At 55.3% G+C, this 17,818-nt stretch overlaps 1 protein-coding gene across 1 annotated transcript; it reads left to right on the top strand.

Annotated features, from left to right (window-relative positions):
- The first annotated feature begins 3,492 nt into the window (after positions 1–3,492).
- On the top strand, positions 3,493–16,787 carry WNT5B (Wnt family member 5B). Its single transcript, XM_040233663.1, has 4 exons — positions 3,493–3,669; positions 4,678–4,925; positions 10,727–11,019; positions 15,462–16,787. Exons 1-4 carry the CDS (start codon positions 3,593–3,595, stop codon positions 15,918–15,920), a joined length of 1,077 nt encoding a protein of 358 aa, XP_040089597.1. The 5' UTR covers positions 3,493–3,592; the 3' UTR covers positions 15,921–16,787.
- The last annotated feature ends 1,031 nt before the right edge of the window (positions 16,788–17,818 follow it).

The raw sequence follows: 17,818 nt of genomic DNA, 5'->3' as shown, positions 1-17,818 counted from the left end.
GAAGGAGGCCAGGTGGGAAAGTTTCGGGGGCTCAATGGCTGGGGACTTTCGAAAGTTTTCAAATGAAGAGGGGGGGTGGGCTGGCAGGGACGGCATGGTGATGCTGCAGGAGAGCTGGTGTCTGGGCCCCGGGCCTTGCAGGGCCGAGAGCACTTCCAGAAAGTGGGACGGAGGTGAGGGAGACTGCACTCCAGGAGGGGTTGTCAGGAGTCCTGAGGTCCATGAAGGGCCCTCTCCGTGGTGGCAGATACAGATGGGGTGGCTGAGGGACGGGAAGCACAGGCCTGAGGCGCTGGGACCCTCCTCCCCTCCGCCGGCCACCCCTCCTCCGACCTCAGAAATCCGGGGACCAAGGGCAGCACTTGGACAGCGGCCAGGAGGTCACAGGGGCACGCGCTCCCCTCCCAAATGCTGAGGCTATCCGCCTGCTGGGCCAGGACCGCTGACAAAACTGCCGTGGGCCTTTGAATGACACGACTCCTTGCTGGCTCACACAGTGACCAGTGGCAACCCTCAGAAAGGCTTTCTTTCTGGGTAGGTTTCCGGGGGCGGGGGGGGGGGTCGCCCATCTGAGGCCCAGGGCAGGTATGGGAGGTGACAACACTTCCTAGGGGCACCTGAGCTGCTCCAGTCCTCAGGCTCTGCGGGCAGCCCAGTGGGGGTTCCGTGGGCAGCAGTGACTGTGGCAGGTGCTTATCCTGTGGGTTGGGGTCCCCAGGCGTCACTGCTCTGTGTGTGGACAGCACCGAGTCGCCCCTTCCAGGGCAGGGCTGTTGGGTCAGCTCCACCCACCCGAGTCCCTCTCTGGGTCTGCTAACTGCATGGGGTGGACGCGGCCTCTTAGGGAATGAAAACCGGTGGCTGGCAAAGTCCCAATTCAATTATGCGCCCCTTTGGCTGCGACAAAGGTTTCAGTAAGGATCACAGAGGGGAGTGATCACAGACGTGCACAGAGGGGCCTGTGGGCACCAGGGCTGCACCCCCATCTGTCTACTTGGGAGTCTGGGGGAGGCTTCCCCCAAGGGCCCTACTCAGGATGAACTGACACCCTCACTCTGGGTCTTTGTCCCCACTCAGCCCTTCCTCGAGGTTCACTGGACCTGACGTAGCGTGTCCTTGCCTGTTCTGGCTGTGTCTCTGGCACTCAGGGGCGTAACAGGTACATAGCAGGCCCCCAGGGCACATCTGGTGGATGACTGTGCTGAGGGAATGAAACACCGAGTCAGGAGGGCAGAGCAACTATCTGACCTGGCTCTCTGGGCGGGGTCGGGGGGTTGGCATCCTACCCTGGACCCCGCCTGCTTAATCCTGCTCTGTCTGCTCACCAGGCCAAACCTTGGGCCTCAGAGCCTTCTATTCCAGCCGGACAGGGCAAGACTCTGCTTCCATTCTGCCCATACCAAGGAGGCCAGTCATCAACACCCACCTTTCCTGCCCCTCCACCCTGGAAAGGCAGAGGAGATGACCCCTGGGGGGGAGCGGTGTCACCTCTGTCCTGAGGAAAGAATGTGTCCTGAGAGATGCTGTGTGTGTTTTGGGGGCGGAAGTGTTCAATTTCAGGTGCCACCTATCTGGAAGGTACAGCAAGATGCTAGCACATGTGGCAGGGTCTTTTTTCCCCCAATTTTTAATATCTATATATATATATTTAAACTTTTTATCGGAGGATAATTGCTGGTTTCTGCTATACATCACTGTGAATCAGCCATGGGTAAACATATATCCCCCCTCTCTCGAACCTGCCTCCCATCACCCACCCCATCCCACCCCTCCCGGTTGTCACGGAGCACCAGAAGCATATACGTTACTGTACGTAAGGTAAAACCTACACATATATATTTTAATGAGCCGAGAGTTTGCTGGAGAGCACAGGGTGGCCCAACAGCTGCTTGGTGGTGATTCCTGCCCCGGGTGATTTTTATGAGCCGAGATTAGCAGCTCCAGGGAAGTTTGGCCTTAACGCCTGCTGTCAGAGCTGCCCTGCCTCCTGTCCGCAGAGACAGGGCCCCAGTGTGGCCTCGGCTGAACCTGGGGCCTGCAGAGCCAGGGGTTTCACAGGGGCCTGATGGTGGTGGTGGTGAGGGGCGGACAGGCTTGAGAGAGAGGGACCTGGGGATGAGAAGTGTCACCTGCTGGGAGAGAGAACTCGGCTCTCAGGTGTGGGGACGGGCCTGCTGCAGAGTGGGCGTGGAGGGAGAGGACCCCAGGGAGGGGCGCCCGGCCCTCCAGTCCCCCAGAAGGGCCGGTGGTGGGGTCCAGGGTGTTTGGACAAGGAAACTCTTTGAAACTTCCCTCCAGTCCTGCTCCGGCCCTGGTCCCCTCCCCTCCATAAAGCCATTAGCTTCTGCTGCCGGCCCTATCTCTGCTCCATCTCTGGTCCCAGGCAGGCATTCACAGACCTCCTGCCCTGGGGGACGGGAGGATTTATGGGGGGGGGGGGAGGGTCGGGGAGGGCGCGAGGTCTGTTAGGAAAGCTGGGTGTGGGGGAGCTGTTAGTGGCTGACCAGGCCGGATCATTTCCGAGCCGGCTCTGCATGACAAAGGGGCAGGGACGAGTCCTGGCTTTGATCTGCCCCCCACCCCACGCCACCCGCCACCTGCCTGTTGGTGTCCCCGCCCCAGCTGGGACCTCCCGAAGAAAAGCCCGGAGGGGGTGGGGACAGCTGTGGCCCAGCACCCCCGGGCCCTGCTCGGCCACCTTCCTCTCCCGGTGGCCCCAGAACAGAAATACCTCCTGGGCTGATGACCCAGAAGCCCTGCCGCCCCCTCCCGGAGAGCCAGGAAGCCCTGCGCTGAGCGGTGAGATGTGTGTGTGAAGGAGGGGCTCAGAGTGTAGGAGCCAGAGTTTCATGAAGCTTGGGGTGCTGAGGGGCCTTGAGGTGTGGGTCGTGCCCTGGATGGGCGCTTAGGGAGGAGCGGGGGAGGGGTGCATTTCCAGAGAGTTCCTCCAGCATCCATGCTGGGGGGCTGCTGGGGCCCCTGGAAAGCATAGAGGAAGCACGACCACTGGAGGGGGGATACCACCGCACAGCCCAGGGGCGGCTTTTACATCTCCCGGAGGAGTGGGCTTGAGAAACTGAAATGTCCTCTCCTCGTGGGCTGGGATGTAGAAAACGGTTTTAAGGGAGAAGGTGCAGACTGAAAGGGAAGGCTCCCAAGAACCCGTAGGGAATGGACTCGCCAGGTGTTTTTAGCTCCACACAACATTTGCATCCCTGGGTTGGGGGGCAGAGGGGATGGTCCCGTCTCTGGAGGAGGGCAGGTGCGCACGCAGCATCCCGAGCGTCTCTGGCCTGATGTGGAAATGTCTCGTTTTCCTCTCTTTCCTGGTCTCTCGGCTCCCAGTTGCCTTAGGGAGTGGTCCTGAGCAGGGCTCCTCACCTTCTCCCGCTCCAGGGGCGACCCTCGGGTGAGAAGGCCAGAGTGGGAGAGAGCCTGGGGGGAGGCAGGCCTTCCACGGGAGCGGGGTCTCCTGGTCCATCCCACACTGATTCTCCCTTCCATCTGTTCCCTCCAGGGAGCCCCGTCTCAGAAGCCATCGATCCCCGGGGTCGTCCCCGGCCCTGGGGGGGGGGCGGGGTGCAGGCGGACCATGCCCAGCCTGCCGGCCCTGCTTGCCTTGCTGTTCGCCTGCTGGGCCCCGCTCCAAGCTGCAGCCAGCTCCTGGTGGTGAGTGCAGGGCCGGAGCCCTTCCCAGCCTGTCTCCTCTGGGCGATGGAGGGGGGAGAAGGGGCCATTCCTTTATAGAACCCCGGGACACCGGACAGCTCTTCCTCTCTCTCTCCAGCCCCAGAGTTAACATGACGGCTCCCAGAGGATGAAGGATTAGTTCATCTGGCTTCTCTGGTCCTGGCTACAATCCCTTCTCCCTGTCCCCCCAACCCCCACTGCCCCCATCTCCATGGCTTGTTAGAAATAGCTCTTTTGTTGTTATAGGATCAATAAGAACATCGATTTTTTTTTTCTTCTGCTGGTGAGGGCAAGGAGACTAGGGTTCCCGGTTTATAAGTCTGAAAACCCGCCTGAGGGATTGACGGGACCACGTGTGGCTTCCTTTTGTGTTTTAAGGTGACTGTCACTGCTAGGTGCAGAGGGAACCCGCAGGCACCCACCCCGCCCCCCACCCCTGTTTGGTCTGGGCTCTGCTCTCATCCTGCTCAGCTGGCAGATCCACAGCTCAGCATTTTATTCTATGAGCCAGGGGAGAGCCCTAGAGGGTGGGCTCAGGAGCTGTGGGGGTGAGCAGGAAGTGAGAACTTTGCGAGTATCTGGCCCTGTATGTAAATCAGATTTGACTTAAGGCCTAAGGGGAATTCTCTTTGAAGGCCTTGGTTGCTTTCCACAGACATCGCACACTTGGGCCACAGTGGCCTCTACACTCCTGCACAGAACCCTGTGTCCACCCTGCATACTCACCCCAGTCTCCTAAAGGCTGCTCCCATCGCTGAGCGCCCTTCCCCCTCTGGTCACATGGATCTAAATGCTCAAGGCGGTCTCAGACATTCCGCGTCTCGCGTGTCGCCTACACCTGTGCCTCTGTTTCCCTTTGGAGGCAGGAACTCTGTACTAACTCTCCTTCCCAAGCCCTTGGCTCAGGGCCCATCCTCCAGGAGTGGGTGGAGCTCCGGGCCTGCTGCCGCCCTGGCCCGTGCGCTCACCTCGGCCCTCCGGCTGCAGGTCCTTGGCGATGAGCCCGGTGCAGAGACCCGAGATGTTCATCATCGGGGCCCAGCCTGTGTGCAGCCAGCTCCCGGGGCTGTCCGCCGGCCAGAGGAAGCTCTGCCAACTCTACCAGGAGCACATGGCCTACATCGGGGAGGGTGCCAGGACGGGCATCAGGGAGTGCCAGCATCAGTTCCGGCAGCGCCGTTGGAACTGCAGCACCGTGGACGACGCCTCCGTCTTTGGGAGAGTCCTGCAGATCGGTGAGCGGGGGCGGGCCGGGACCGCAGGCAAGGAGGGGTTCTCCAGTGGCGGGTGGTCAGCTGGCCCTCAGTCTCCCACCCAGTGGGCAAGGCCTCGAGCTGGGGTCAGGGTCCGCGTTGAGTGTGAGCACGTTGAGAAGCCCACTCACCACCCAGTTTCAGCTCCAGGGCCTTCTCCCGAGCTGTGGGCAGAGAACACAGAACTGCAGCCCTGAGTGTCTACAGAGTTTCGTCTCTTCCTTTTGGACTCAGAGAGACTTTGGGTCAGATTGGCAGTGGCTGTCATTAACCCAACCCAGATCCAGTCCTGGCCTTTTCATTTGAAAGAGAATGTGTGTGAAACTGGGGGATGGGCAGACTGAAGGAGGAGGAAGGAGGAGCGCCCACCCGCCACTCCCCGAAGCCCTCCGCCTCCCCCCACCCCCACCTGGATTCCCGCATCTCCCTCTCCAGCTCCTGGCCCAAGATTCTTGGGCTGCCCTATTGCTTAGATGGAGGTGTGATCTGGGGTCTAATTGTTTTAGGTCCTTTTGAAATGCAGTCCTTCCCTCCCTGGCAAGAAATTGAGAAATCCGGCCTCTATTCTACTGGCTCTTATCCCCAGGGCCATAAAAGAAAGGTGTTAGAGCCTCAGGTCCCAGCTCACATTCTCCCAGAACAGCTTCCCCCTAAAGGCGACCTTCTGGAGTCCCCCTAGGCTGTGTTTCTGGCAGGCAGTGAGCAGGTCGGCTCAGGCTTCTCTGTGCCTCTGTTGCGGAGCCCCTGCACCTGGCCCACGGCGGAGAAAGTGAGGTCAGGGAAGCACACTTGGAACCTTGCTTCTCTCCTTTGAATATCAGCTTGAAGTCTGTGAAAGGAGTGCTCATGAGTTCCTGTAACCCTCCCATTCTTTCCCAAAAGAATGGACCTGGGGGTCAGGAGGGCTTCATTCATAGTTTATCCTTGTTCAGTCACTCCGTCGAGTCGTGTCCGACTCTGCAACCCCATCGATTGCAGCAGGCCAGGCTTCTCTGTCCTTCACTATCTCCTGGAGTTTGCTCAGACTCATGTCCATTGAGCCAGTGATGCCACCAGCTTCTGCATCAGTCCTTCCAATGAATATTCAGGGCTGAGTTCCATTAGGATTGAGTGGTTTGATCTCCTTGCAATCCAAGGAACTCTTTATCAGTTCTTCTCAAATAGGCATTTCTTCCTGGTGGGTATCTGGGTCAGCCGTTCTCCCTGCCCACTGTATCTCAGGTGAAGAAACTAGAATGGCCCAGGTATGTTGCAGGCCAAAATCTTGGCTTTCTCTGCCCACCAAAGCTGTATAAAAATACAGAGACAGAGTTTGGAGGAGATAGGAAGGTGGCTTTAATTCTCAGCCCCCAGAGAGGGGAACACGGTAGGCTCATACCTCAAGAATTATGCCCCCCCCATCAGTTTTTCTTCCTCGTGAAAGGTATAGAGAGAGACACCCCGTAGTCACTGCCAGGGAGCTAGTGTTTCTTTGGGACCAAGTGAATGCCTGACATTGGCCAGATTCTGTTCAGTTCATGTAGTTTTGTCGTGTGAAGACCAAAAAGTGAGGCTTTGCTTTAGGGAAGAAGGGGTGTCGGGACCATAATCTCTGTGGAGTGTGCCAGTTGGCGTGGGGAGGGCTTCCCAGGTGGTACTAGTGATAAAGAACCCGCCTGCCAGTGCCGGAGAGGTAAGAGACATAAGTTTGATCCCTGGGTCGGGAAGATAGCTGGAGAAGGGAATGGCTACCCACTCCAGTATTCTTGCCTGGAGAAACCCACTGACAGAGGAGCCTGGCGGGCTACAGTCCAGGGGGTCGCAAAGAGCTGGACACACACACGCTTTCACCAGTGAAAGCGGACACCAGTCTCTGGCCCTGTTCTGTCACAGACGGAACCCTTCTCTTGTCCTTGTTGTCAGTGTCCCCTTCTGCACCTTCCCTGCAGGCTTATGCTGCCTGGGAAAGTGGGCGGAGGCTGGGTTCTAACTGGTCCTCTCCCTTTGTCTGGCGTGGAACCTCCCCTTAGAGCCACTGCAAGCATCTACCACCAGAGGGCAGCAGAGTGCCCCAGAGGGCACCAGGCCCTTCACCTGGAGGCACCTACCCGGAGGCTGGAGATGCACCATCTCTCAGGAGCTCCACGGCTGCTGGTTTATCAGCATTTATCCCCTGAATTGTTTCGCACATGGGCTTCCTTGATGTCTCAGATGGTAAAGAATCTGCCTGCAGTGCAGGAGAACCAGGAGAATCCCGTGGACAGAGAAGCCTGGTGGGCTACGGTCCACAAGGGTCGAAAAAACTGAGACACACCTGAGCAACTAAGCACACACCTAGAGAGGTCCCCACATCGCTCATCCACTCCGAAGTCCCCAGTTCCCTGCTTGCTGAGAGCAGCGTGAGGTCTGTTCCGAGACTCACCTGAGACTCCCATGCTGCCCCAGTGGGGCGGGGTTGCCTGCACTCCAGGCCCAGTGATGCTCCAAAACAAAGGAGGCAGAATGACCAGGAGAGATGCCAAGCGGATTCACCGGTGGGTGATTCACCAGCTACAGGGTGGGCTGGGACCCTCAGAGCCCTGTTGTCTGCAGTAAACACTCAGCTGCAGAAACATTGTTTTTAAAGGCAGTTCTGAGAAGGGTGACTCAGCTCTGCAAAGTGTGTTTACTAAGAAAAAAAAAAAAAGGAAATCAGACATATGTAACTTGGAAAAGAGAAAACATAAAAGGCATATTCGTTGTTTTCAAATACTGAAGGGCTGTCAGATGGAGGAGGGATTAGCTCCAGCAGAGGGAAGTGGTAGGAAGTCATCTTGCAGCTTGTTCTGGGAAAGAACATTCTGGTGATTAGTGTCATTTAACACAGACAGACTGGGTGGCCTTGGGAACCCAACATGATTCTCCCAAGTGTTAGTGCTAGATGCTCAGTCATGTCCAAACTCTTTGTGACCCCATGGACTATAGCCTGCCAGGCTCCTCTGTCCAGGGGATTCTCCAGGCAAGAATACTGGAGTGGGTTGCCGTTCCATTTTCTAGGGGATCTTCCCGACCCAGGGATCAAACCCGGGTCTCCTGCATTGCAGGCAGATTCTTTACCATCTCAACCAGGGAAGGCCCCGATTCTCCAAGGCAGGTTGTAAAAGCAGTGCTCCTGACAGACAGAGTGTAGGTCTGGTCCAGCTTCAGATGGTATCTGTCCTGGGCAGCCAGGTAGGGTGTCAAGGCCCGTCTTAAGAAGATTTCTCAGACATGACTCCCTCAAAGTGGGGTCCAGGGCCCCCTCCCAAAGACCTCTTGGCCATCTTACCATCCTGGGAACTCACACAGTCTGATTCCCTAGACCCATAGATCCTGACTCTGGCCGAAGTTCACAGGGGCTCAAATGTCAGTCCCAACCGCTGGTCCCGTGTGGCTTCCTGTATCACCTGGCTTCCCTGGTGGCTCAGTTCTACTCCATATCTGACCAGAAGTCGGCCCCTGCTTAAAGGAGCAAAACTGACTTGCCCCGTGTGTTCTGGTTGCAAACTTTGCTGTGTCTTGCCCGACCATCCAGAAGTAGGGCCAGGTGGGAGATCACACTGGATGTAGCAGTGACTTCAGACTGCCTGCCTCACCACCTGCCAAGACAAGGTTGTGGGATGGCCACCTTTGACCCCAGAGCCTCAGAAGAGGGGGACATGGGGAGCAGAAGAGTCTGCCCAATTAAAAAAAATTTTTTTTAAAAAGGGACTTCCTTGGTGATCCAGTGGTTAGGGCTTCAGCTTCCACTGCAGGGGGCGCAGGTTTGATCCCTGGTCAGGGAACTAATGGCACCCCACTCCAGTACTCTTGCCTGGAAAATCCCATGGACAGAGGAGCCTAGTAGGCTGCAGTCCATGGGGTTGCTAAGAGTCAAACACGACTGAGCGACTTCACTTTCACTTTTCACTTTCTTGCATTGGAGAAGAAAATGGCAACCCATTCCAGTGTTCTTGCCTGGAGAATCCCAGGGATGGGGGAGCCTGGTGGGCTGCCATCTATGGGGTCGCACAAAGTCAGACACGACTAAAGTGACTTAGCAGCACCAGCAGCAGCAGGGAACTAAGATCCTGCATGCAATGCAGTGCAGCCAAAAAGAAGAAAATTTTTTAATTTTCAAAAATGTTATTTTTTTATGTTTAAAATTTTTAAATTTTTTTAATTTTTTAAAAGTTGAAAATTTTATTTAATTTTCAAAAAAAAGAAGATTCTGCCTAGTTTCCTCACTGAAATCAGGACTGAATCTCAGTTCCTTGCTAAGAACACCTTCCCCGTCTCTATGTCTGAGTCCATACGAGTATGATTTATTATTTCTCATAATGATTTTACTGAATATAATGCACATTGCATACAACACAGCATTTTAAAGTGTACAGTCCCGTGTATATTCAGCAGGCTGTACAGCCAGCCAGGATGTTGTCACAGCCCTATGGAGACACCACACTCCTGTTCGTGGGCGTGCTCCATGTCTTCTCCCTCCTCTCCAAACCCCAGACAACACTCATCCTTCTGTCTGTATGAAATTTCATACTGTGGACATTTCATATTATATGGCCCCATATCCTGGGGCCATACAATATGTGGCCTTTTGTGTCTGTCCAATACAAAATGTGAAGTGCTCACTTCCCGTTAATACCTCAAGGTTCATCCATGCTGGAGCCTGTCCCCATTACCTCATTACTTTCTATGGCTGAATACTATTTCACTGCTTGTGCAATACCACCTTCCATTTACCCATTCATCTGTGTCATTGATGGTCATTATAGGTTGTTGCCACCTTTTCAGATAGTATCAATAATGTTGTGATGAAGATTCAGGTAGAGGTTTTTCTGTGCACACCTTTCCGTTGATCTTGGTTATATTCTTAGGTGTTGGGGTTGCTGGGTCATGTGATAATTCTATGTTTAACCTTTTGAGGAGCTGCCAGACTGTTCTCCAAAGCAGCTGCACCATCAAACATTCCCACCAGCAGCACATGAGGGTTCTGGTTTTTCCATGTCCTCACCAGCTTGTCACTAGTCGCCTTTTGGATGACAGCCTTCCTCACGGGTGTGAAGTGATGTCCTTTGATTTTGATTTGCATGTCTCTGGGGGCCGAGTATTATTTTTATAAGCGTTTTTATTGAAGTAGAGCATACATCATACGGCCCTTTAAGTGGCTTGCTGTAGCGATGGATTCTTTTACAGGAAATGATCTGGACGTCAAGAGAGACTGTGCCGAGCGTCTATGCCCCAGCGCTGTCGGGTGGGAGGCAGTGGGGACCTTGGAGACAGAGGGAAGCGGCTGGGATGGTTCCTGTCGTTGTGATCCTGGCTCATTTCTACTCCTGGTCTTGGCCGCTGTTTAGCTAGGGGATGCAGCTGTAGACAGGTGTGTGAGTTTACCTAGGTGATGCAGCCACAGACAGACAGATGTGTGACTCGTGGAGGGTGAGAAGCAGGTCTGTGAGGGAGAGATGAGTGCCAGGTTGGAGTCGCACTGCAGGTCCCGTGATCCCTCCTCAGCCTCCTTCCGGCTGGTCCACAAATGTGTTAACCCCACTCTCTGGTCCATTCAGGCTGGCCTGATAGGAAGGTGCCGGTGGGTAAAGTTATCCAGATGGGATGAGGTGCTGGCTGGCGCTGAAGGGACACTTGGGTTCTTGGTCCAGGTCCTTTCTAACCCTGGAGCCTCGGCAGTGGGAGATGCCCTGTTCCCGATGCGGGCCAGAGCGGCGGTGGGTGCGGGGGGAGGTGCAGGGGAGGGCCTCACCTCTCCCCTTGTCTGTCTGCCCCTCTGTCTGCAGGGAGCCGGGAGACGGCCTTCACCTACGCTGTGAGCGCGGCCGGGGTGGTGAATGCTATCAGCCGCGCCTGCCGTGAGGGCGAGCTGTCCACCTGTGGCTGCAGCCGGGCTGCACGGCCCAAGGACCTGCCCCGGGACTGGCTGTGGGGCGGCTGCGGCGACAACGTGGACTACGGCTACCGCTTCGCCAAGGAGTTCGTGGACGCCCGCGAGCGGGAGAAGAACTTCGCCAAGGGCTCGGAGGAGCAGGGCCGCGTGCTCATGAACCTGCAGAACAACGAGGCAGGCCGGAGGGTAAGCGATCCCTGCCCCACACGTACCTGGAGGGTGGGCTCTGGCCCCTGTGCACCTGGGCGGCTTGCTGGCCACCGGGACATAGGCAGTGACCATGTAATCCCCCTCCCCACACGCACCCAAACTGTAGACACCCCCACCCCCATACACACCCAGACGGAGGACCCTACCCACCCCACACACACCTACACCATCGGCTGTTCCTGGGCTGTGCTGCCAGCTTCTGGCTGGTCCAGAAAGAGATGAGTCTGACCACAGAGATTCTTACCTGTGTGTGTGCTTTAACCCGAGTGGAAATGCAGAAGGTGGCCACCTTTGAAGGCCTAGGCTCATCAATCTCATATAAGACACAAGGGCTTCCGAGCCTCAATTTCAGTGGAAAGTAACACGTAGGTTTCGGGGAGCTGGCTTTGTCTTATGTGCAGAGTGCCCCGGGGCGCTAGGCTTCCTGAACGGCTGCTGGAGAGCTCCGTGCCCATCCACTATACCTGCTCAGGGAGCCCCCAGCCTCCGGGCACACGGCCTGCTCCTCTTTCCCGGGTCTGCTCTGCCAGAGCCTAGACAGTTTGCTCAGCTGGAAGCTCTGTCTTTTGCTGGTCAGGTGTCCACTGTGCATCCAGGTCCCCCTGGAGAGAGGTGTGAGGCCTGAGTGCTGGGTGGCAGGAGACCCTTCTGGTCCCCGACCTCTCAGGAAAGCACACAGACCTCTCTCCGGGAGAGCTGTCCACACCCAGGTCCATGTCAAACCCAGGTTCGGGGCCTGGCAAGGTTCTTCACAAGACCAAAGATGAGCCTGTGAAAAAAAAACAGGAACGGCAGTTTCTGGAGGAGAAATAAATTCAGAAGTTTAATGTTGGTTCATTGGTGATTCAGTAATAGGATATGGATATACTTCTTAAAAAGTGTTTCTATGTTAAAGTTAAAAAAAAATTAACTCATGTTTCATAGGAGCACATGTCAAACAAAAGGACTGGAATTGCCTCTCATATGACTTGCGGTCCCCGGTCTTGGTAGGATGCTTAGCACCGTCACTACCTGACAACAGGTCGGGATTAGACTTGGTCGTTGCCCAGCATCATTTCTGCAGAGTCCGTGTTCAGAGTGTTGTTTAGCCAGGTGTGGGTGCCCATCTGTGGTGAGTCAGGAGTCTAGGCCGCGGCTCTGGCCTGTGTACCTGGGCTCAGAGACCAGTGCTGTTCGGCTCCGCCAGTCATTTGTGAAGTGTCTTCATCTGCTCCACCTCCTCTCTGTTTGCCTGTCTTTGGGCGTCTAACATGGTTGATAAAAAGAAACAAACAAACAAAAAAGGTTAAGTCTTCACCTTATCTCCTAAATGCCCAAATTCTACCCATTTTTCAAGATCCCAGTAAATACCACCTGCAAGTGTTGTGCTAGTTGCTCAGTCGTGTCTGATTCTTTGCGACCCCATGGGCCCTCCAGGCTCCTCTGTCCATGGGATTCTCCAGGCAAGAATACTGGAGTGGGTTGCTAATCCCTTCTCTAGGAGATCTGCCTGACCCAGGGATCGAACTCTGGTCTCCTGCATTGCAAATAGATTCTTTACTGTCTGAGACACCAAGGAAGCCCAGTTGCCGTCCACCATCTTCGCATCCCCTGTGCTCCGTGGTATCTGTGTCTGGAGGGCAGTGGAGCCTTTCAGACATGCTTCCTGTTCCTCGCCATCTCAGCTGCAGCCCTCTGGGCCCTCTGCTCTGCTCTTTAGCTGGTGGGCGTATATGTCAGTGCAGAGGAAACTCCCCTGGGCCTCCTAGCAAGAGGCCACAGGGATGAAGGTTTTCCTTCTCTGACTCTGTTGCAGAGGCAGAGGTGACCAGGCGTCTACCCTCAGCCGGTCTTGTCAGTCGAATCTTGACCCCACTTCTGCTGGCTCCTCATTTCATCACCCTTAATTGTTTGTTTGCTTTTTCCAGCCCTTATCTCTGCTGCGCCTTCCATCTGCCCTTCCCACACCCTCCCCGGCTTCCTCCGTCTGCTCCCGTCTTTGGGCCCCCATCCTGTAGGCTCCATACCTCTTCACAACCCTTTATCTCTCCCCGGCCTCCATCTGCTCCAGGTGGGGAACTTCTGTCTCTCTCGAGTTCTCATCCCACCTCCAAGGAGCAGGCCTCCTCCATCCATCACCCCCCACTTCCTCACACCTACACAGAGCCTTCCTCGGGAAGGACTGAGTACTGGCGGGGATGGGAAAGTGCCTGGACTGCTATTTTACAACTGGATTTTTATTTTTTTAAAGTAGGCTATCTAGGATCTGACATCTTGGTGCAGTGTAAACGTCAGGGACACTTTGCAAGAAATTTCTCTTGCCTTTGAGAACCTCCAGTGACCCCATTTTACATACTGAAGGCCAGAGCAGTGGGTTGATACTGCCTTGTCACTGCAGGGCCTCTGAGCATTTTCTAGATGAAAACTGCCCCATCCTTGTGACATCCTGCCAGTAACTGAGCTCGGGCACACTGTTACATGTGGAAGAGGGGGAGGGGGCTCTGCTGGGGGCAAGACAGAGCACTAAGAAAAACTTACAAACATGTTATTGCTTTTTCAGTTACCAGGAAGGCCAAAATCCCCTCCCCCTTCTCTTGCAAGAGGCGCGTCTGTATATGAGCAACGGTGAAATATCTAAAATACAGGCATTACTGTCTCTGTGATGTCTTTCTTCCTAGAGGAAGGAGAATGAATGTGTGAATAGCGAGGTTCAGTGGTGCTCTCCCTTCTAGATTTGTTTTACTGAAATTCCTGTCCCTCCCCTGGAGCCTCCCCGACTCTCTTTCCCCAAATCCCCGAGTGTTTGCTCCCCCCGGAGATAGATGCTATCCTGCCTTCTCTCCAACTCACTTAGGGCAGGTACACAGCTTTAGGCCCTTAATGCTTCTTCCTCGTGCTGGAAGTCCCTCTCCAAACCGAGGACCATTCCAGGGAATGTCAGGCTCCATCTCAGACCCAGGGGATCGGAGCCAGAGGGTGACTGCAGGCGCTGTCTTTGAAGTGCCTGTAGGAATAGGGGGTCACTTCTGCCTTCAAGCCGCTAGCCAAAGTGCTCGGGGAGGGCCCTGCCCACCTTCTCCATCCTAAACCCTTTTTAAGCCCCAAGGTTGGGGTGTACTCCCTCCTGGGTGGTCCTCAGTGTCTCCACCCTAAGACAGTGGGGGTAGTCCCGCACCAGAAAAAAATCGGGAGGAGTCCGGGCAGTCGTAATACGAGCTGATGGTGTGGAAGCTCTTGCTTGCACCTGCAGTGGTTCCTGCCGAATAAAGACACAATCTGGGGACCCTTGAAAAGAAAGCTGAGAGGAGCCCTTGACAAATGAGTTCTGCCTGCGTCGGTGACAATAGCCGTGGCAGAAGAAAATGTTGGGCAGCGGACCTGCATCTTTATCCCACCATCTGCACTTCTGGGACGGCTGCCAGGGCCGCTGGACACAATGCGTCCGTATGCTTTCGCTGAAAAGCACTTTGTGAGCAGCTTTCTGGTCCGCTCCTGCTTTCCCCTTTGGGTCTAGGGTAGCCCATGTTCAGTCTCCTCCCGCTGCTGTGGTTCAGTGACTTCTGGGTGGGTTTGTTTTCCCAGCATCGCCTTCCCCCGATCCATTGTCCCGTGGCAGAGGGCCCGCCCCACTTCCCCCCATCGCAGCCGCTCCCAGGGGGTGTCTTGTCATAAGTGTGCTGTGGTTTATGGGGAGGAGTCCGACGGCTCTGCAGAGCTAATGACCCACTTAACCCAGAAAAGGGGAGCGTTTAATTCCTGGGGGACTTGGCAGGATCGGAGAGAGCTTGTGGCCAGACAAGGTCTCTGTTGTAGGCTCCTGGTACAGCTGATTCTTTTTTTTTTCTGTCTTGGACTCTGTATTATGTAGAAGCTGGACTCATTTTATTGGTTTTTATTTGTTTGAGACATTGATCAAGATAGAAATATCTTTTTTTCTTCCCCTGCTGGTAACGATGACACATTTCAAGTAATAAGAGTTGGATAACACAAAGGAGCTTCCCTGGTGGGCCTGCCTGCCAGTGTAGGGGAGAGACAGAAGATGCGGGTTCGATCCCTGGGTTGGGGAGATCCCTTGGAGGAGGAAATGGCAGCCCACTCCAGTATCCTTGCCTGGGAAACCCCATGGACAGAGGAGCCTGGCGGGCTGCAGTCCATGGGGTCGGACATGACTGAGCGACTAAACAGCAACAAAGTTGGAAGGGCAAGGCCGTTCTGGAAGCAGATCAGACTGGGCATCACCTCCCTGCGGTTTTCTCTGTGCTGCTGCTGTTCATGTCCTTTCAGTCTGGAGAGACCTAGACACGGTTGGAGAACCTAGGCCTCTGCACACGCCCACCCCGCCAGCCCCCACCTGCACTCGCCCTGTGGCGACCCCAGCCGGCCTCTGGGCATCTCTTGCTGGGACGTTCTTCTCATCCTCTTCTCTCTCCCCTCCGCAGGCTGTGTACAAGACAGCAGACGTGGCCTGCAAATGCCATGGCGTCTCGGGGTCCTGCAGCCTCAAGACCTGCTGGCTGCAGCTGGCCGAGTTCCGCAAGGTGGGGGACCAGCTGAAGGAGAAGTACGACAGCGCGGCCGCCATGCGCATCACCCGCCGCGGCAAGCTGGAGCTAGTCAACAGCCGCTTCAAGCCGCCCACCCCTGAGGACCTGGTGTACGTGGACCCCAGCCCGGACTACTGTCTTCGCGACGAGAGCACGGGCTCGCTGGGCACGCGGGGCCGCCTGTGCAACAAGACGTCCGAGGGCCTGGACGGCTGTGCGCTCATGTGCTGCGGCCGTGGCTACGACCAGTTCAAGAGCGTGCGGACCGAGCGCTGCCACTGCAAGTTCCACTGGTGCTGCTTCGTCCGCTGCAAGAAGTGCACGCAGGTCGTGGACCAGTTCGTCTGCAAGTAGCCGGGGCCGCTGCCCGCTCCTCCGAGCCAGGCCCGGAAGTCTATGGGATATAAATCTATATAAATATATTTTATATTTGTATAAAGGAAAGCTGGATGGTAAATAATTAAAAGAAGACAACAGAAAGGAGAAGCTTATTTAAGAGATGCTGGAGATCTTTGAGGATTGAGGGTCTCTGCTCCCGGTGGGTGGGACGTGGGCTTTGTCTCTTGCCCTGGCGGGGCCTCTCTAGAGGTGGGGGCTTGGGAATGTTCATGGCCTACCTGACGAGGTCTTGAGGACAGAGAGGGTGCTTGGAGGGAGAAGTGGATGGCATCTGGAGTCCTTGTTGGGTGGGTGACGGTCCTGTGACCCTGACTGCTAAGCTAGGTAGCCCCTTGGATGGTGACAGGAACTCAGCCTCACCCCTGGCATCTTCTGGGTCTCCAACAGGACACCGACCAGTTCCGTGAGAGGCCCGGTGCCTTCTCACATATTCGTCTGTGTGTGCTTGCAGAATCCACAGTTACAGGAAAGAGGACAGGCCCCTTGTCACCTCTGATGGCCAGACCAGCTCCTCCCCCGACTCTGGGGCCCTTCTTTCCAGCGAGAGATTTTCTTACTCCAGGGTTCGCGGGCTCCCTCCTCGGCTCCCACAGCATCTGGGCCTGAGCTGCAGAAAGCCAGGTGGTGCCCAGTCAGGTGGTCGCACCGGGCTCCCGCACCACTGGGAACAGATGCTCTGATACTTCCGTTGGCCCTCCTTGTCCAGGGAGGCCGGGGCAGGCCGGGGCCGGCTCCTGGCATGGGCTCGGCTCTGCCCCAGGTGTAGCTCCCTCCGACATTAAACACCCTCCACTGAAGCTTCTATCTCTTTCCTTATTTGGATACGTGCCTCCTTTTTAGTTTTGATCCAGTCCTCGGAAACCTGCTGCACAGTGCACACACACACAAGAGGGTGAGGGGACAGGGATCATTCAGAGCCCTGGTCTAAGTGAGAGGGACGGGGGATGTCATGAGAATTAATAAGGTGACGCATGTATGCCCGCCCCCGCCAAAGGCAACTCAGGGATCAACCATGGCTGTTAACTCTGCTGTTCTGAACAGAACTCAGAGGTTGGAGGTTAAACCTCACATTTGGCCTCCCATTTTACCTCCCATCCATCCTCCTGGGCTCTTGGATTTGCACGGGTGATGGGGATGCCCTCTACTGGCTTCTCTGTGTCACCATGTCTGGTCCAGGGCCAGAACTCCAGCTTTGGAGTACCTGCTTGTTGTTTTTCAGTCACTCAGTTGTGTCCTACTCTCTGTGACCCACACGAACTGCAGCATGCCAGGCTTCCCTGTCCTTCACTATCTCCAGGAGTTTGATCAAACTCATGTCCATTGAGTCGATGATGCCATCCCTTCTCCTGCCTTCAGTCGTTCCCAGCATCAGGGTCTTTTCCAGTGAGTCAGCTCTTTGCCTCAGGTGGCCAAAGTATTGGAGCTTCAGCTTCACTATTAGTCCTTCCTTAGGATTGATTGGTTTGATCTTCTTGCAGTCCAAGGGACTTTCAAGAATCTTCTCCAACACCACAGTTCAAGAACATCAATTTTTTTGGCGCTCAGCCTTCTTTATGGTCCAACTCTTATATCCATACATGACTGCTGGAAAAACTATAGCTTTGACTATACACCTTTGTTGGCAATGTCTGTTTTTTAATACGCTGTCTAGGTTTGTCATGGAGAAGGCGATGGTACCCCACTCCAGTACTCTTGCCTGAAATATCCCATGGGTGGAGGAGCCTTGTAGGTTGCAGTCCATGGGGTCAATAAGAGTCGGATACAACTCAGCGACTTCACTTTCACTTTTCACTTTCATGCATTGGAGAAGGAAATGGCAACCCACTCCAGTGTTCTTGCCTGGAGAATCCCAG

This window comes from Oryx dammah, unplaced genomic scaffold (assembly GCF_014754425.2).
Source record: "Oryx dammah isolate SB20612 unplaced genomic scaffold, SCBI_Odam_1.1 HiC_scaffold_29, whole genome shotgun sequence".
NCBI classification, from domain to species: domain Eukaryota; kingdom Metazoa; phylum Chordata; class Mammalia; order Artiodactyla; family Bovidae; genus Oryx; species Oryx dammah.
Note: the sequence above shows the minus strand (reverse complement) of the source record. Positions and strands in the feature narration are given on the sequence as shown.

Coding starts and splice junctions, on each gene's coding strand:
- WNT5B (XM_040233663.1), top strand. CDS start 3,593: ATGCCCAGCCTGCCGGCCCTGCTTGCCTTGCTGTTCGCCTGCTGGGCC. Junction 4,926..10,726: donor TGGGAGAGTCCTGCAGATCG/GTGAGCGGGGGC, acceptor CTCTGTCTGCAG/GGAGCCGGGAGACGGCCTTC. Junction 11,020..15,461: donor ACAACGAGGCAGGCCGGAGG/GTAAGCGATCCC, acceptor TCCCCTCCGCAG/GCTGTGTACAAGACAGCAGA.